This window comes from Delphinapterus leucas, chromosome 7 (genome assembly GCF_059928025.1).
Source record: "Delphinapterus leucas isolate spDelLeu-1000000601 "Yukka" chromosome 7, BTC_Dleu_Yukka2, whole genome shotgun sequence".
Lineage (NCBI taxonomy): Eukaryota > Metazoa > Chordata > Mammalia > Artiodactyla > Monodontidae > Delphinapterus > Delphinapterus leucas.
Window position 1 is genome coordinate 94,126,049 of NC_143135.1, and position 15,949 is coordinate 94,141,997.

A 15,949-nucleotide genomic window follows, 5' to 3' on the forward strand; every position below is an offset into this window, starting at 1 on the left:
TATTAGAGAAATGCAAATTAAAACTGCAGTGAGGTATGACCTCACACCAGTCAGAATGGCCATCATCAGAAAGTCCACATACAATAAACGCTGGAGAGGGTGTGGAGAAAGGGGAATCCTCCTACACTGTTGGTGGGAGTGTAAACTGGTACAGCAACTGTGGAGAACAGTATGGTGGTTCCTTAAAAAATTTAAGAACTACCATATGACCCAGCAATCCCACTCCTGGGCATATATCCAGAGAAAACCATAAGCTGAAAGGATACATGTACCCCAATGTTCACTGCAGCACTGTGCACAATAAGCCAAGACATGGAAGCAACCTTAATGTCCACCTACAGGTGAATGGATAAAGAAGATGTGGTACATATATACAATGGAATATTACTCAGCCATAAACAAGAATGCAATAATGCCATTTGCAGCAACATGGATGGACCTAGAGATTATCACACCAAGTGAAGTAAGTCAGGAAGAGAAAGACAAATACCATATGATATCACTTATATGTGGAATCTAAAAAATGATACAAGTGAACTTATTTACAAAACAGAAATAGACCCACAGACTTCAAAAACACACTAATGGTTACCAAAGGGGAAAGGTGGGGGGAGGGATTAATCAGGAGTTTGGGATTAACATACACACATTTCTATATATAGAATAGATAACCAACAAGGACGTACTGTACAGCACAGGGAACTCTACTCGATATTCTGTAATAATTTATGTGGTAAAAGAGTCTGAAAAAGAATGGATATATGTATATGTATAACTGAATCACTTTGCTGTACAGCAGAAACTAACACAACATTGTAAATCAATTATTCTCTAATATAAAATAAAAGTTAAAAAAATTTAAGAAATAGTTAAAACGGTAAATGTTATTTTGTGTATCTTTTACCACACATACAAAAAATACAAATGCCTGGGTTGCATGCCTGCAAATTGTGATTCAGTTGGGATTGGCGAGATCTGGGCTTCTTTGTTTTTTAACAAGCTTCTCAGGTGAATCTGATGTGCAGCTAAGATCCACTGGTCTAGCTCTGGTTTTTGGCAGAAGGGAGAGAGCAAGGTCATGGTCTCTCAGAAGGCTTTCTAGAGGAGGGCTTCTTGAACTCTAGGGTGTGTACGAATCCTCTAGGGATTTTGCTAAACTGCAGATTTTGATCCAGTGGTCCTGGGGTGAGGAACTCACATTTCTAACAAGCTCCTAGGTGATGCTGCTGCTGCTGGTCTGTGGACCATACTTTGAGTATCAAGACGCTAGAGACACGTGGTGGTCTTGTCTGGTGGAGATTTGGAAAGGAGCAGGAAAATGCTTAAGATGACGGCTCCAGATACAGAGTTCAGTGATGATGAGCTGGGGGTGAGTGAGCAGGAGGTGAGCTAATCCGTGAACTAGCTTCTGGGTACTGTTCAAACAGGCAGGTTTGTGGTTTAGCTAAAGAAACTGGGCACAAGTGAAACTGGCTTGTACTTCACTGCTCTGTTGTCTCTTCAAGTCCTTTTCCTCCTACACGGTCTACCTCTGGTCCAAGGCCGCCTCCAACAGAGCCCCAGAGCTGAACACCTCCCCTGCTATTACTGTCCCTGCCAGAGTCAGCCCATCAGAGCTGCCCACTCCATCCAGCTCAGCATGTTGTAGAGGCTCCCCTCCCTGAATGGCTAACAGTTCCACACTGGCTGCCTTCCCGCCAGTGAGTCCAGCTGGGTCACTTGGTGCTGGCGGAGTGCATCATCCTCGGGGCAGAACTGAAACTCAGCCTCTGAATAGTGAAACATGGGGCAGGATGACCCAGTGGCTAAGGAATCAGACGCTCTTGGTTTGAACCTCATCTCCATGTCTTCCTGCTCCTCTAACCTTGGATAACTTACTCAGCTCTCTAGGATTCCACCTTTCTCACCTGCCCAATGGAGATGGTGATGCCGACTTCCCAAGCCTGCCGTGAGTTTACATCAGCCTCAGCCAATCTTCAATGAGAACTCGGGGCTTGATCATTGTGCCTGCAGTTTGAGAAGTGACCTGCAGGTGGCGCATGCAACCCTGGGGAGGTGGCCCGTCCTCCAGTGATGGAAGGAGTCTGGAGGGCTTTTCCCCTCTAATACCGTTAGCAGGTTCTCCGGGTGCATCCGGGCTGAGAGGGAGTCTCCCCAAGGGCCTAGGAGTCACCCAGGAGCACATAACCTCTGCCCCCTCCCCTCTTTCATGCCAAAAGCTCTCCCCCTGCAATGTAGTTACCCATGGGCGGGAGCTCCTGTGTCCGCACTCGCTGGGGCTCAGGAAATGTTTGTGGAATGAGCTGCTTATTGGAAAGTGCTTCTATCCAAGGTCGTGCATGCCAGGGAGGGCTTCCCTGTGGCCCAGACTGACGGGTACAACTCACATCCTGCACACACCTTCCCTTCCTCCTTCCCTCCCTCCCCAGCCCTGGGGTCCCCTTCCCTTTTCCTTCTCTCTGTTTTGGGGAAGGGGTGGTGGGAACAGCAGGCTCACCTTCCTTCCAGATTCCGGGTCCACAACTCAGTCTCGACTTTGGGTGCTGAGCTCAGGACCCCCCTTTGTACTTCTGAGGGACACTTCCTTTTCACCCAGGGGTCCTGGCCACCGTGGAGGGGCACCGTGAACTCCACGCCCCTGGGCTTTTGCATTCTCCTGGATCTTTCCCTCTCCTCTGCCTATCCAAACCCTCACGTCCTTGGAGGCCCAGCTCACGTGCCCTTTGACCCTCTTCTCAGAAACGCCTCCTTTGCGTACCTGCACGTGGGTGCGATTCCTTCCACCTGGAATCTAATTGCAGCTCCTCTGACACCAGGTGCCCGCTGCCTCATTCTCTCTGGCTGCAACCCATTCCCCTCCTCCATGAGCCCTTTCCACATTTCCGACCTCTGATGACCCCATTCCTTCTCCCTTTGGCCTAATCTTGTCCTAACAGTCAGCCCAGAACTTCAGGCTCTGGCTGGACCCCCAGGGTAATATCATCTCTCCCTCCCTTCCCAGTTTAGAGGCATCTCTTACACAACTTCCCACTAGCGGTTAGCGTAGCTTTGTTCCCCTGGCTACACTGCTTTCTCCCAAAGGAGAGAAGCCAGTTGACACAGCCTTCCACCCCCATACCGGCTCCCCAGCGCTCTCGCCAAGGTTGCCTCATTTTACCGATAAGCAAACTGTGGCTCAGAGAGGTTTAGGAGCTCTCTCAAAGACACACAGCTGGTCCCCTGTAGGGCCCAGCACAGAAGTGCTCAAGGAGGCAGCTTGGCTAATGGAAAGCCTTTTTAAAAGTTTAACGTGCTGAGCTAAAGCTGGGCTTCTCGAAGTCTCTCCCTGAGAGACAGACGGCCTGGTACAGGGGCCTCTCCTCCCTGCCTCCCCACTGGCCCTTGCCAAATGGGAAAAAAGCCACCCTGTAGAAACATAACCTTTATTGCACACGGCGCTGGGTCTTTTTTCATAGAAAAAGGTATCAACACATGAGCATCTGCAAATTGAAGCAACTCCTGGTTTTCTTGGAACAGTAAAATCGCATGCAGTGTCTCTGAGCTGGGATTTTGGTCTTTGTCAAAACCACCTAGATTGGAGGGAGGGTGAGTAGGAGGGAAAAATTGCTGAGCCTTTGTGCCTCTGTCTCAAAATAAGGTGAGAGAAATATATAGATATATAGCTTGTCGATGTGTTCCTCTCTCTCTATATATGTATATATCTCTCCACACATATTTTGTGGGGTGGGGAATTTGACTTGCACTGTCAAATTCTTTGTGCCCTGGCTTCATGGAGAAGAAGAAAATAGTTTCATTTGTACAAAAGAGTTCTATGTACAAGCGTTCATGACTTGGGGGTTGTCTTTCCCTTGTTGGTCGGTTTTCATCTGTCAATTTAATATAAATAATGCAGGAAATCAGCCCAGCTGGTGTGTGACGGCTGGAGGTGCAGACAGGTCCAAGCAGAGGGCCACTCTTCTGGTTGTGTCCCTACACCAGGGTGTAGGATTTGGAGTAGGCCCCGGCTCCCTGCTTCTGAGACCTCCCTACCCCTGATGTGCTCATCTCGAGAAGTGAGTCCCTGGAGCCCCCCATTTTGGTGTGTGGGCCCCCGGCCCGCGGAGGCTCAGTGCTGGGGGCCGGAGGGGCGGCACTGGGGGCAGCCGGGGGCTCGGCAGGGGTGGGACCGGGTGCCGGGGGCGCCGTGCCAGCTGGGGGAGCTGGCATAGCTAGAGTCCTCTGAGGTAAGGTGGCTGTGGCGGCGGCCCCCGGGTGCGGGAGGCCCAAGGGCTTGCTGGCAGGGTCCAGGGTCAGGTGGCGAGCCTGGGGCTGGTAGGTTCGAGCCAGGTTCCTGATGGAGGCCTCGCGGGGCGGGACCACGGGGCAGGGCTCCCGCCCGTCTGCCTTTCGGAAGAAGGCCTCCGACTTGGCGTAGAGGGGCAGGTTACAGTAGTCACCTGGAATGCAGGAAGCAGGGCGTGTTAGCACCAGAGGCCTCTTGGAACCAGCGGCCAGCTTGTTTCCCCACCCCTACCCCTCAGTCTTCTCCCTGACCTAGCATAGGAGTCCCTCCACCAGACAGGCAGTAAAGAGTCAAGGAAAGATGCGTTACTTGGCCTCTCTGAGCCTCAGTTTTCTTATCTATGAAATGGGGATAATCATATTTCCCTACAGGAATACTGTGAGGCGGGAATGAGATAAAGTAAGGAAAGCGCTTAGGACAGTGGCTGGCGCACGGCGATGCTCAGTAAATTGATACCCATTGTTAATTGATCACTATAGCCGATCAGCTTCAGCTGGTGAAGAGCTCATTTCTAAACAGGGATGTCCTAAGAGCTCTGGCTGTTAGAAAGCATTTTTTTTTTTTTTTTTTTTTGGCCATGTCGCGTGGCTTGCGGGATCTTAGTTCCCCGACCAGGGATCGAACCCAGGTCCACGGCAGTGAAAGTGCCAAGTCTCAACCACTGGACCGCCAGGGAATTCCCTAGAAAGCTTTTCTTTACTCCGAGGAGGAGAGGAATGTCACTCCCTGTCACTTCCCCACGTTCAGCCCGATTCTGTCCTCTGAGGACCCCCAGAACAAGGCTTTCCCCTCTTTCTCACCGCGGCCTTTCAGACATCTGAAGTCAGCTACATTTCCCCGTCCCTCTCCTTCGTCTCCTCTTCTCCAGGCAGAATGTTCCTAATTTCTTAAAGTGCCTCCACGGGACAAGCTTCTAGGACCCTCACATGCTGATCCCTCTGCCCTGCGAGCAGCCTCGCCTGTGCACGTGCCTCTCTCCCGTCCACTGTGCCAGGCACTTTCCTTAGGTCATCTCGTTTAGTCCCCACAGCCCCCTGCATAGGTTAATACCTGCCTGCATTTTGCAAGTGAGGAAACTGAGGTTCAGAGAGATTAAGTAATTTGCCCAAATTCACACAGCTACACAGGGAGGGGGAGTCATTCAGGGCTGCTCGCCTCCTAAGTCTTTGTAATTTCTGTTACCCCAGGCTCTTCTCTAGATGACCCTGAGCCCCTAGGTCAGCACGGCCACTTAGCAAGGCCAGTGCTGAGCAGACCAGATTGCCTACTTTGACAGCCTGGGCCTTGCACCCCGTGGCCCTAATGTCTGCTGGGGGGCTTCCCTGCCCCCCTCCCCCTGGTTATCCTAGACCTGCCCTGCTGACCCCAAAGGACATATGCTCTGGCCAGGCCCCTGGAGTCAGATGGTTCCCAGTCAGGCTAGGTCATTGCCCACCATGAGCTTTGGCCACCACGGGCTGAACTGCCAGGATTGCTCCTTTGGGTCTAGATTAAATTCAAACAGTATTGAGACCAATGGCCATTGGGCGGCTGACCCCATAAGCAGTCTCTTTCCATCCTGGCATAGCTTCAGACTAAGGGAATGATCACTACTTAATGAGAACCTACTATGTGCCAGGCACGTATATCATTTCTAATGATCCTTACAACAATGCAAAGTATATGCTATCAGTTGCATTTTACAAATGAGAAAATTAAGGCCAGAGAGGTTAAGTGACTTGCCCAAGGTCACAGCAGTATTAAGAGGTTAAGCCAGGATGTGCGCCCTGATCTGCTTGCTCCCAAGTCCTTGTTCTTTGCACTACCCCCCGCCTGCCAAGGAGCCGTGCTGGGCTGGCAGGACCCAGGTGCAGTTAGGGCTAGGTCTAGCCAGGGCTCGTGGGGTTTGGGGGCAGGGGACACAGCAAGGGAGGTGGTCTGAGCGCTCACTCTTGTTGGCCCGGTGAGGGATGGGCACAGCCACATTTTTGCCGCGGTCGGCATCCTGGGGCTTGGGTGGGGAGGCGGTGAAGCGGCAGATGCCAGGCTCTGAGGGTGTGCTCATGGATGTCATGCTGTCAGCGTTCTCGTTGGTGCCTGTGGTCATCTGGTCAGAGGAGCTGTCGGAGATGAAGCACTCAGTGATCTCAAACTTGGCGTGCTGCAGTTGCTCCTCCAGCTTGGCATGCTCGTAGGCCCGGGCCAGCTCCTCGTAGGTGGAAGAGGCGCTCTCAGTGGACACCATGCTGTTCCGTCCTTTGTCTGGGGAGATGGAAGGCACAGAGTTGAGGGGAAATGAGTGGCACCCCCCATATTCATTGCAGCATTATTTACAATAGCCAAGACATGGAAGCACCTGTATGTCCATCGGTGGATGAGTAAATAAAGAATATGTGATATATATATATATATATACACACACACACATGCACACACACACACACACACACACACACACACACACAAAATGAGATATTACTCAGCCATAAAAAAGGAAATCTTGCCATTTGGAAAGATATGGATGGACCTTGAGGGCATCATGCTAAGTGAAACAAATCAGACAGAGAAAGACAAACACTGTATGATCTCACTTACATGTGGAATCTAAAAAACCCCCAACAACAACAAACAAAACCCCCAAGCTCACTGATACAGAGAATTAGATTGGTGGTGGCCAAAGGTGGGGGGTGGGCAAAATGGGTGAAGGTGGTCAAAAGGTACAAACTTCCGGTTATAAATAAGTCATGGGGATGTAATGTACAGCATGATAACTATAGTTAATAACACTGTATTGAATATTTGGAAGTTGCTAAGAGAGTAGTTCTTTAAAGTTCTCATTATAAGAAAAAATATTGTAACTATACATGGTGATGGATGTTAACTAGACTTACTGTGGTGATCATTTTGCAATATATTACAAATATCAGATCATTATGTCGTACACCTGAAACTAAATGTTATACGTCAGTTATATCTCGATAAAAAATAATGTGGGTTTATGGGGAAAGGGTGTAAATGAGATCAGACTGAGCAGTTTCCCTACCCATAAGCCCAGCAGCCATCTGAAAGCCTGACTATGGAGTGGAGCAGGCTCACAAGATCCTGCTCTCCGCCTGTGAAGGTAGTGGTGGTGGCAGAAGTGGGATATTTGATGTGCTGCCTAATGAAGGGCAGAACATCTTTCATTCTTGAAAATAAGCATCATCCTCTGAGCAACACTTAGCCTTTTCTCCAACAAACGTCATGTGTACCATTTTCTCTGTCATCTTTTGGGAGAGCAAAATGAAATCCTTGACCAAGCAGAGCTCTGCTAGGTCAAGTGTTTTTGTCATAGCCACAGAGCGAGTCAGTGACCAGCTGGAAATGAAATTGACCTGTGCCTTGGACTCCAACAGCTGGCAGGTAGGAGTTGGGAAAACTAAAGGTGGAGATGGATAATGCGAGAGCTGGAGGACAGTGAGCAGAATGAAGGCAGGTCCTTGGGCTTACCTGTGTCCTGGGAGAGGCTGGCACTATAGCTGTCACTCTCGGTGACAGTGACACCATGCTGGGAGCCCACAGTGCGCCAGTCGGAGGTGAGGGTGCGGGCGGGTGTGGAGGCCTGGCACTTGGTCAGAGTCCACTGGCTTGAGTACCGGTTCCGGGTGCTGTGGGCTGACTTTACATTCTTCCTGGACACTGGATCTGCACAGAGGAAGCAAGAGCTAGTACCCTCCAGCTGCAGGCATTCAGGCTTGGGCAGCTGGCATTTACCAGAAAGGGCAGCAGGAGCAAGGGAGGAGGCAGAAGCAGCCACAGAAGCTCCCCTGGGAAAGCTGAGCGAGCTGCCTTTCCTGGCCACACAGCTATCTGTGGAGGAGGAGAGCGGCAGTGTCGGGGACTGGGCGGCGTCCTAGTCCTCCCCTGCCACTCTGTCTTTTCCTTCAGGCTGGGAAGAATGTCACCTCATCTCCTCCTGCCTCATGACTGTCCATTCATTCCCTACAGTCCTGGATGTATTCTATGCTTATGTCCAGAGTCACAATGGAAGATGCAGAAGGCCCTTGGAGAGAAAGAACAACTAACCCTCTCAAAACTTCTAGGTAAGGAAACTGAGGCCCAGAGAGATAAGGTTAGTGACATGCCCAAGGCCATAGCTAGTGAGTCTATAATCAAGGTCTCTAGACTCTAATTCCAGTGCTCTTTCCCTTCTTCCATACTGCTCCTCCCTCCTTTTTTAAAAAAATGTCACCTCTGTCTTATGCTGTGCCCACGAAACCCCGTGTGGGAGGAGGGCTGTCTCCCCAGGGATAATGCATACTGGTGCCTGGCCGGATGTCAGACATGTCGATGAGGGGTCCTGTGCTCTGGATGAGGGCTGGGTGGTGCAAGGAGACACCGGTGCAGAAACTCTGAGGGTTGACAGCTTGGCTGAACTCAGCATCGGTCACAGGGATGGTGGCCTTGTCATCTCCTGGGGGAAGAAGTGCGATCAGCAGCAGTCCTTCCCTTTGGGCACCATCTTTGCTCCCCAAATCTCTCTTTGTCTTTATCCAACAATGAAACCAAGAAAGGTCAGGTCAAGTCTTCCCATCAACGGAGGAGGAAACCTAGTCCTTGTGAGAAGCTGCAGCGAGTTCCTAGGTTGTTGAGTTGTTGACGGGGCTGCTTCTGGAACCCTGGGCCCTGTGTGAGGACTGGTGGTTGCCCTTCGTGGGACGTGGCCTGGGGAAGCACACTCAGCAGGACAGAGAGCTCCTGGCACCTGTCACTCACCCAGCTGCTTGATGCCCTCCTTGTCCTCGATGAGTAGCTGGACCCTGGGGATGTCAATGTGTAGCCGTGGGCCCTGGGGTGGCCCCTTCACAGGGGTGTCAAAGCTTCGGTTGTTCTTGCTGTGGAGAGAAGGGCTGGAGATGGGTGACTCGGCAGCCATAACGGGTTGGGGGAGGGGTTTTGCAGGACAGTGGGGTCTTAGAAACCTGTACCCTGAAGGGAGGAAGGGGGAGGGGAGGAGAGAGGAAGCAGCTATGTGACACCCACCTTATTAACATTTCTGCCAAACTCTTTGCATCTGCAAAACAGTAGAGAGAGGGGACTCAGTGAGAATGGAGTCTGAGAAGGATGAGAATTGGAAGAGGCATGGGGAACAAGGTGGGAGAACTACCTAAAATGGGGCCAGGGCTTGTCTCCTGGGAAGAAATATAAGGAGTTCTGAGACAGTCCAAAACATAAGGTGTCACTGCTCCCAGTTCAGGATTTGGCTCAGTTCTGCTTTCCTTTCCTCAGATTTTTATCTAATAGGGAGATCCTCCCCAAAGCAAAGGGTATGTAAAGTGCTCCATCAGCTTCCTGAATCAACTCTAATCAAACAAAACATCACAGCAGTCTGGAAATGGGCATCAGTGGTAGGTCTATCCTCAGTTATCTGTTGGGGAGAGGAGGGAGTGGGGAATGAAGTAGAGAGGGTCAGTGGGTATCTCCAGATGACATCAACCAAGAAGTTTCATTTCCTTCTCTAGGACATCTGTCCCAAAAAAGTCCATGGATGGATTTGAGGGTCACTGCTTTGTCTCAGAGGAGCCTTGAATAGGTTCAGGACTGTCAGGTTAGGAATTGATGAGAGAGGAGAAGCAAAGGACCCAGGTAATCCACTAGACCTCCGATAACTGAGAATGATCTGTTAGATCAAATCTAGCTTCATGAACGAATTCAACCACCTATCTACCCACTCATGCATCCATTCATTATTGATCTCTCCACCTGTCAATCCATCCCACCCATACATCATGCATTCATTCAACTACCCATCCGTCCAGCCAGCCAGCCAGCCATCCACTGATCCAACCATTCCTCCATTCAACCATCAACCCATCCAACCATCTAATCATCTGTACAACCATCTATTCAACCATTCATCCAATCATCCATTCATACAACCATCTATCCATCTTATCATCCATCTGTCCATCCAAGTATCCACCCATCCATCCATCCATCCTTCCATTGATCCAACCAACTATCGATTCAACTGTCAATCCATCAACCATCCAATCTTCCATCCATCCATCCAACCATCCATCCATTTAACAACCATTAACCACCCACTGAACCATCCTTTCATCTACCCAACTCCTAAACAAACACCCTAGGCAGCCTTGGTCATTCCCTCTTCTGTGCTATTATTGTGCCTTGGCTGTGAATTCTATAAGGGCATGGGCTGTTCCTTCTTCATTCATCTTTACACCTCCAATGTCTGGCAGTATCTACAATACAGCAGATACTCAGTAAATGTTTTCCAGATGTGTGAACAGACATTTATTAAGCAACTAGTGGGTCCTGGGGAAATCAAGGTAAATCAGACCCATTCATGCCAGACTATGGTAGCAGGTGTTGGGACAGGGGATGATATTAAAAACATTTAGCACCTGACAAGGCATGGAAACAGCTCAGTCAAACCAGAGCAAAGTCCTAGAGGCCACTTGGAGGTCTACTCTTTAGTGGCTGGGTCCTAGGAAAGTCTCGGGGATCCTATATAAGAGAATGGAGCACCCAGGGTAGAAGGGAGCAACATCTATTTACCAATCAACATGGAAATGTTTAAATATTTTAACAAGCAATATGGTTTTACCACTGTGTACCTCTAAAAGTCAGCCCTGGTGAGGGCAGGCACAAAGTCCTGGGGGCATAGAGGAGGAAGCAGTGAACAACTAAGGGGTTTCAGAAGGCTGGAGTGGCAGCTCTCCCTTCAAGGGGACACGGGCACTCTCCCTTGTCCAGATGGTGCTGTGAGCCAGTGGAAAGTGGCCAGCGTGGCTGAGGGTCAGCACTCCCTCCCAGGAAGCCCATAGGAAACTCGCCCACCTCGGAGTCGCTTCAGCCGCTTTTCTTTCCTCTTTTTGCGAACGATGAAGAGCAGTGCCACCCCCAGGGTGGCCAGGATGACCGGGCAGCCAATGGTGAACAGCTTCTTCACATCGTCCCCCTCGCCTTGTGCAGACTTGATGGGCGGGATGGTGCCTGAACAGGGGTGAAGAAGGGAGTCAGTTGTCCCTTATGAGTTGAGTGTTATGCAGAGTCTCATGGGCAAGGTAGCCCTTGGACCTCTTTTGCTGCCTTTGGTCTCACTCTGATCTCTACTTCCTGGTGCAGAGCCCCAACTCTCCCCTCTGCTCCCCCTAATTCTGGTCCCATCAGGACAGCCATGAACAGTTGTGTAGTTTTCATACTGCATATGATATTAATGACTTCCTTTTAGAATTTCCCTAAAGTCTCTCAGAGATAGTCTACTCCGCTTGTTGGAGTTCAGTGTTCATTTCTAGAACGCTGAACTTAGATTCCCACATCCAGCTGGTAAGGTTGAGGGGGATGGTGAGGACCGTAGGAGAGAAAAGTCAGGGAAGTGGGATCGTGTGCTCTCTTCCCCAGATGGAGGCAAAAGCCACTCAACACCCTGCATTCTCTCCCTGCTCCCCATCCCGTGGGTGAAATCTGCTAACCTTGGGGGCTGCAAGGAGGCAATGTTGAGTTCTCCTGCTGACATAGCCTTCTGCCAAGCCCCGATGCTTGCTTGTTTCAAAGCCTCACTTAAGAGTCATCTCCTTCATGAAGGCTTCCTTGTTTGAGCCCATCCCCTTCCGATACCACTTTTATTCTGTTTCCTTAACACATAGGTAGACTCAATTTAGCTTGTGACAGCTGGTCCCTATGAATTCAGCCCTCTGTGTGCTTAAACGCATGTGTGTGCATGAGTGTGAGGTGCCCCCATGTGGCAGATACCAGTTAGTACTCAGTAAACATCCGTGTGCTCATCTACATTCCCCAGACTTCCTGGCAGTTAGGTTAGAGCCACGTTACTAGTTCTGGACAACAGAGTGCGACTAGAAATGATGAGTTATCACCTCCTGGCCAGGGCAGTTAGGAGCTGCTGTTTCTTTTTTCTCCCTCTCTTGTTGGTGACCACGGGAGCTACATGTTCAAGGCGGCATAGCTAAAGATGGTGGCCAGCCAACCCTCACAAGGTGTTATGAGGGTGAGAAACAAATCTTTATTGGATCAAGCCATGAAGCTTTTAGTGTGTACTTGTTACTGCAGTGCAGGCTACCTTGTCTTGGCTAATGTACCATCTGAGCAGAGGGTTCTTATAGGGCAGGACCGCAACTGCATCTTTACCTCCCTCTCATCTCTTTTTTCTTTTTTGCGGTACACGGGCCTCTCACTGCTGTGGCCTCTCCCGTTGCGGAGCACAGGCTCCGGACGCGCAGGCCCAGCGGCCATGGCTCACGGGCCCAGCCGCTCCGTGGCATGTGGGATCTTCCCGGACCGGGGCACGAACCCGTGTCCCCTGCATCGGCAGGCGGACCCTCAACCACTGAACCACCAGGGAAGCCCCCTCTCATCTCTTTGAAGCAATGGAGAGCAAGGGTTGCACCTTCAAGGGCCCTCTGTCTTTCGCGTTACTGACCTGCTTGTCTGCCTATCCATCTGTGTTGGTCACAGGTACATCTACCCACTTACCTGTCTACCCGTCTGCTGTTCCTTGGCCTGTCCTTTGCTTGCTTATTCACCTGTCCGCCTTTGTCCCTGACTATAGTCCTGCCTCTTTTCTATTTGCGTGCCCATCTCTTTACATGTCTGCCTCTCTGCCAGCTTCCCTGGCAGCGCCTTGCTCCAGCCCTGCCCACGCTTTCCGACTCACTGCCATCGTAGTCCAGGGTGGCGAACTGGGCGGTCTCGTTGCCGCAGCCAGCGCTGTTGCAAGCCCTCATGCGCAGCTCGTACCACGTGGCCTCTCGCAGCTCGGTCAGAAACACCTCCCCGGACCTGTTGGCGCGCAGGCCCTGCCAGGCCCAGGTGCCCTTGGGCCGGTACTCCAGCACGATGGCTGTGATAGGGCAGCCCCCGTTGCTCCAGCCCTGCAGGTTAAGCCGAGCATGTGTGGAGTTGATGTGGGTGAAGAGGTGCTGGTCTTTGCTGAAGGAGGGCTCTGGGGGGCCAGAGGGAGAGAGAGAGGTTAGAGAGACTGGGAAAGATTTCCCTGGGCAGCTGGGACCACAGTGGCTCCAGGGGATCGGTGGGAGGCGCAGATGGGAGTAGGGATGCTCCAGGGGACAGAGGGGGAGGAAGAAGGGGAGGAAGAGAAGGACAAGGAGAGAAGGGCCTGGCCAAGGAGGAAGACACATGCAGGAAAGAGGAAGAGGTGAGCCACCCATCTGCCATCCCACCGCAGGGAAGCGGGGCCAGTTTCTGCTACCGTGACTCATCCGATGCTGTGGTGATGGGAACTAGGTGGAATCTCCCCTTGAGTCTCCATGCTCCCCTGTGCCCTCCTTCCCTACCCCAGCAGCCTTCCACCCGCCCTGGGCCTTACCCCGCCCGTGGGTCTTGGCCTCGATGATCTCACTGATGCGCCCGGAGCCCACGCTGTTCTTGGCCGCCAGCTTCACCTTGTACCAGGTGCCACACTTGAGGCTGTCCAGCCTGAAGGACCGCTCGCTCGAGCTGACGAACACATCCTTCCACTCCTCGCTGTTGTCCACTGAGTACTGCAGCACGAAGCCTGCCCGGGAGGTTTGCCTGGCTCAGGTCGGGCAGGGTGGGGCCTGGGGTACCCCAACAGGCATCATGGGGCTGGGCGCCGCAGGGGGCAGGGGGTGCTTTGGCCACTGGGATGGGGTGGATGCAAATTCGATACAAAACGGAAAGGCCTTTGGGTGAGTTGTAGGGCTCTCTCCTGTCAGCGCTTGTGTTAGGGTTGAGAAGCCAAGGTGGGGCGGGGAGCAGAAACCGGAGCTGTGAGGCTTACAAGGAGTCCTATTTAGACCCTGCTTCTCCATATTTAGCCCCCTGGCCCCGAAGCATCAGCATCACTTGGGAGCTTGTTAGACATGCAAATTCTCAGCCTCCGCTCCAGACCCCCTGAATCAGAATCTGTGCTCTTACAAGATCCCTTGGTGATTCATATGCATGTTTAAGGTTGAGAGGCACTACCTAGAACATTTGTCTCCTTTTACAGATGTGGAAACTAAGGCCCAGAGAAGAAGACAGGCTTCCTAAGAAAACAGACTGCCTCAGGCTCGCACAGCTCACCAGTGGCAAGGAGGGTGGGTGTTGGAAAGCCCAGACGTCTAGGCTGGTATATTTTCCAGGGCACTTGGGTAACTTCCCTGTGGTCTGAATCGCCCCTCCCCCATTATTTCCTAAGCATTATGAGGACAAGCAGGGGGAGTGAGCGAAGCCCTTCCTCTGCCCCTGGGCCCAGAATTCCTTCCCCTGCCTCCCCCCTCCTCATCCAGACCCCTCTCACCTCGGATGGAGCTGCCCCCATTGTCACCTGGAATCCAGGTCAGGGTGATGGACGAAGCGGAGGTTTTGGAGACAGTTAGGCGGGGTTGGTCCGGGGGAACTGTGAGGGGAGAGCCACCAGCCCGCACCAGAGGGTTAATCTCTGACATTGGGGTGGGTTGAGGGTGAGGGGCTGGCTGTCCCACCCTCTCGGTGCCACCCTCACACTTGCTCATTCTCCTCTCTAGCCCTCCTGCCCCCGCTTCCATGGGGACCCTCTGATCCACCAAGGGTCTGTCTCCCCAGTGGCGGGTCTTCTTCCTTTCGACAACCCTCTCTCTCACGCGATGGAATTCCTCCATCCCTGTCGGCACCAGAGCCCCACCCGCCTCGCAGCGTCTCACCTTGCACCAGAAGGTTGACGATGATGGTGTCGAAGCCCCCAGTGTTGGTGGCTGTGCAGGTGTAGTAGCCCGAGTCCTCAGCCTTCACTGCGCGAAGCAGCAACGTGCCATTGGTGTGGATGAGCCAGTGCCCGTCCATGGACACGGGGATGGCCGAGTCTTCGCTGCGGGGGTGGGGATGGGTTATAGCAGGCATCCCCTCCTCCGGGGGCCTCCCCCAGGTCTGCAGGCAGTTGGAGCTGGGAGCAGTAGGGGGCTGGCTCGGGGACCCTGGATTCTTGGGCTGTTACTCAGTGCTTCCCGGGCATATCCAGGAATCTTGGCCTCTTCCATCACTCAGGGAAGGGAGGTCCTTGGCAGCCAACAGAGGGGAGCCAGGGAGGTCAGGCGTGTGTGTGAGAGTGGTAGCCGTGTACCTGGCTGGGCCCCTGCAGACCTGGAGGTGACTGAGTCACTGGAAGGGAGGGACATTTGTTCTCTTCATGGCTTTTCTGCTGTGCCCATCCCTGGGGGTCACCTACCCCTGCAGGGTTCTGCACACACCTGTCCTTGGTCCACTTCACAGCAGGGGCTGGGTCTCCCACTGAATTGCAAGGCAGCCGGACATCTCTCATCCAGGGTGTTGTCACAGTGCCCCCAAAGGATATGATCTTTGCTGGGGCTACAGGAAGGAAAGGATGAGAGACACCCCACTTTTACCACCAGCACCGCACTGGCTCCCCTTTCTCAGGGCTCCTGAATTTACAATTCAAGTCCTCTTTCCCCTACCTGACCACTACCTTGGGCTTGGGGTGGGGGGAGAGTCCAGGAAATTTCAGATGCGAGTCATTGATACGACAAGCGTTTATCAAATACCTGTTTGGGCCAGGTATCACAGGAGGCTCTGAGGGGCCACAAAATGAATCAGATCTATTCCCTGTCCTCAAGTTGCTCGCCATCCAAGAGGGAGGCAGATACTTAAAAAAAATCATCAGGGTGAAGGATACTATGGTAGGGGTAGAGACAAGTAACCCTAGGAGCA

At 52.1% G+C, this 15,949-nt stretch overlaps 1 protein-coding gene across 1 annotated transcript in view; it reads right to left on the reverse strand.

Annotated features, from left to right (window-relative positions):
- Positions 1-3,969: 3,969 nt before the first annotated feature.
- The window catches only part of DSCAML1 (DS cell adhesion molecule like 1), a 103,015-nt gene continuing 91,035 nt past the window's right edge, over positions 3,970-15,949 (reverse strand). Inside the window, exons 21-32 of the mRNA XM_089915893.1 lie at positions 15,472-15,589; positions 14,929-15,092; positions 14,547-14,645; positions 13,611-13,799; positions 12,939-13,226; positions 11,105-11,260; positions 9,284-9,314; positions 9,017-9,135; positions 8,562-8,714; positions 7,751-7,945; positions 6,212-6,523; positions 3,970-4,436 (exon numbers count right to left, since the gene is read on the reverse strand). Coding sequence (XP_089772019.1) covers positions 3,970-4,436; positions 6,212-6,523; positions 7,751-7,945; positions 8,562-8,714; positions 9,017-9,135; positions 9,284-9,314; positions 11,105-11,260; positions 12,939-13,226; positions 13,611-13,799; positions 14,547-14,645; positions 14,929-15,092; positions 15,472-15,589 — 2,291 coding nt within the window. The remainder of the gene's footprint in view (positions 4,437-6,211; positions 6,524-7,750; positions 7,946-8,561; positions 8,715-9,016; positions 9,136-9,283; positions 9,315-11,104; positions 11,261-12,938; positions 13,227-13,610; positions 13,800-14,546; positions 14,646-14,928; positions 15,093-15,471; positions 15,590-15,949) is intronic.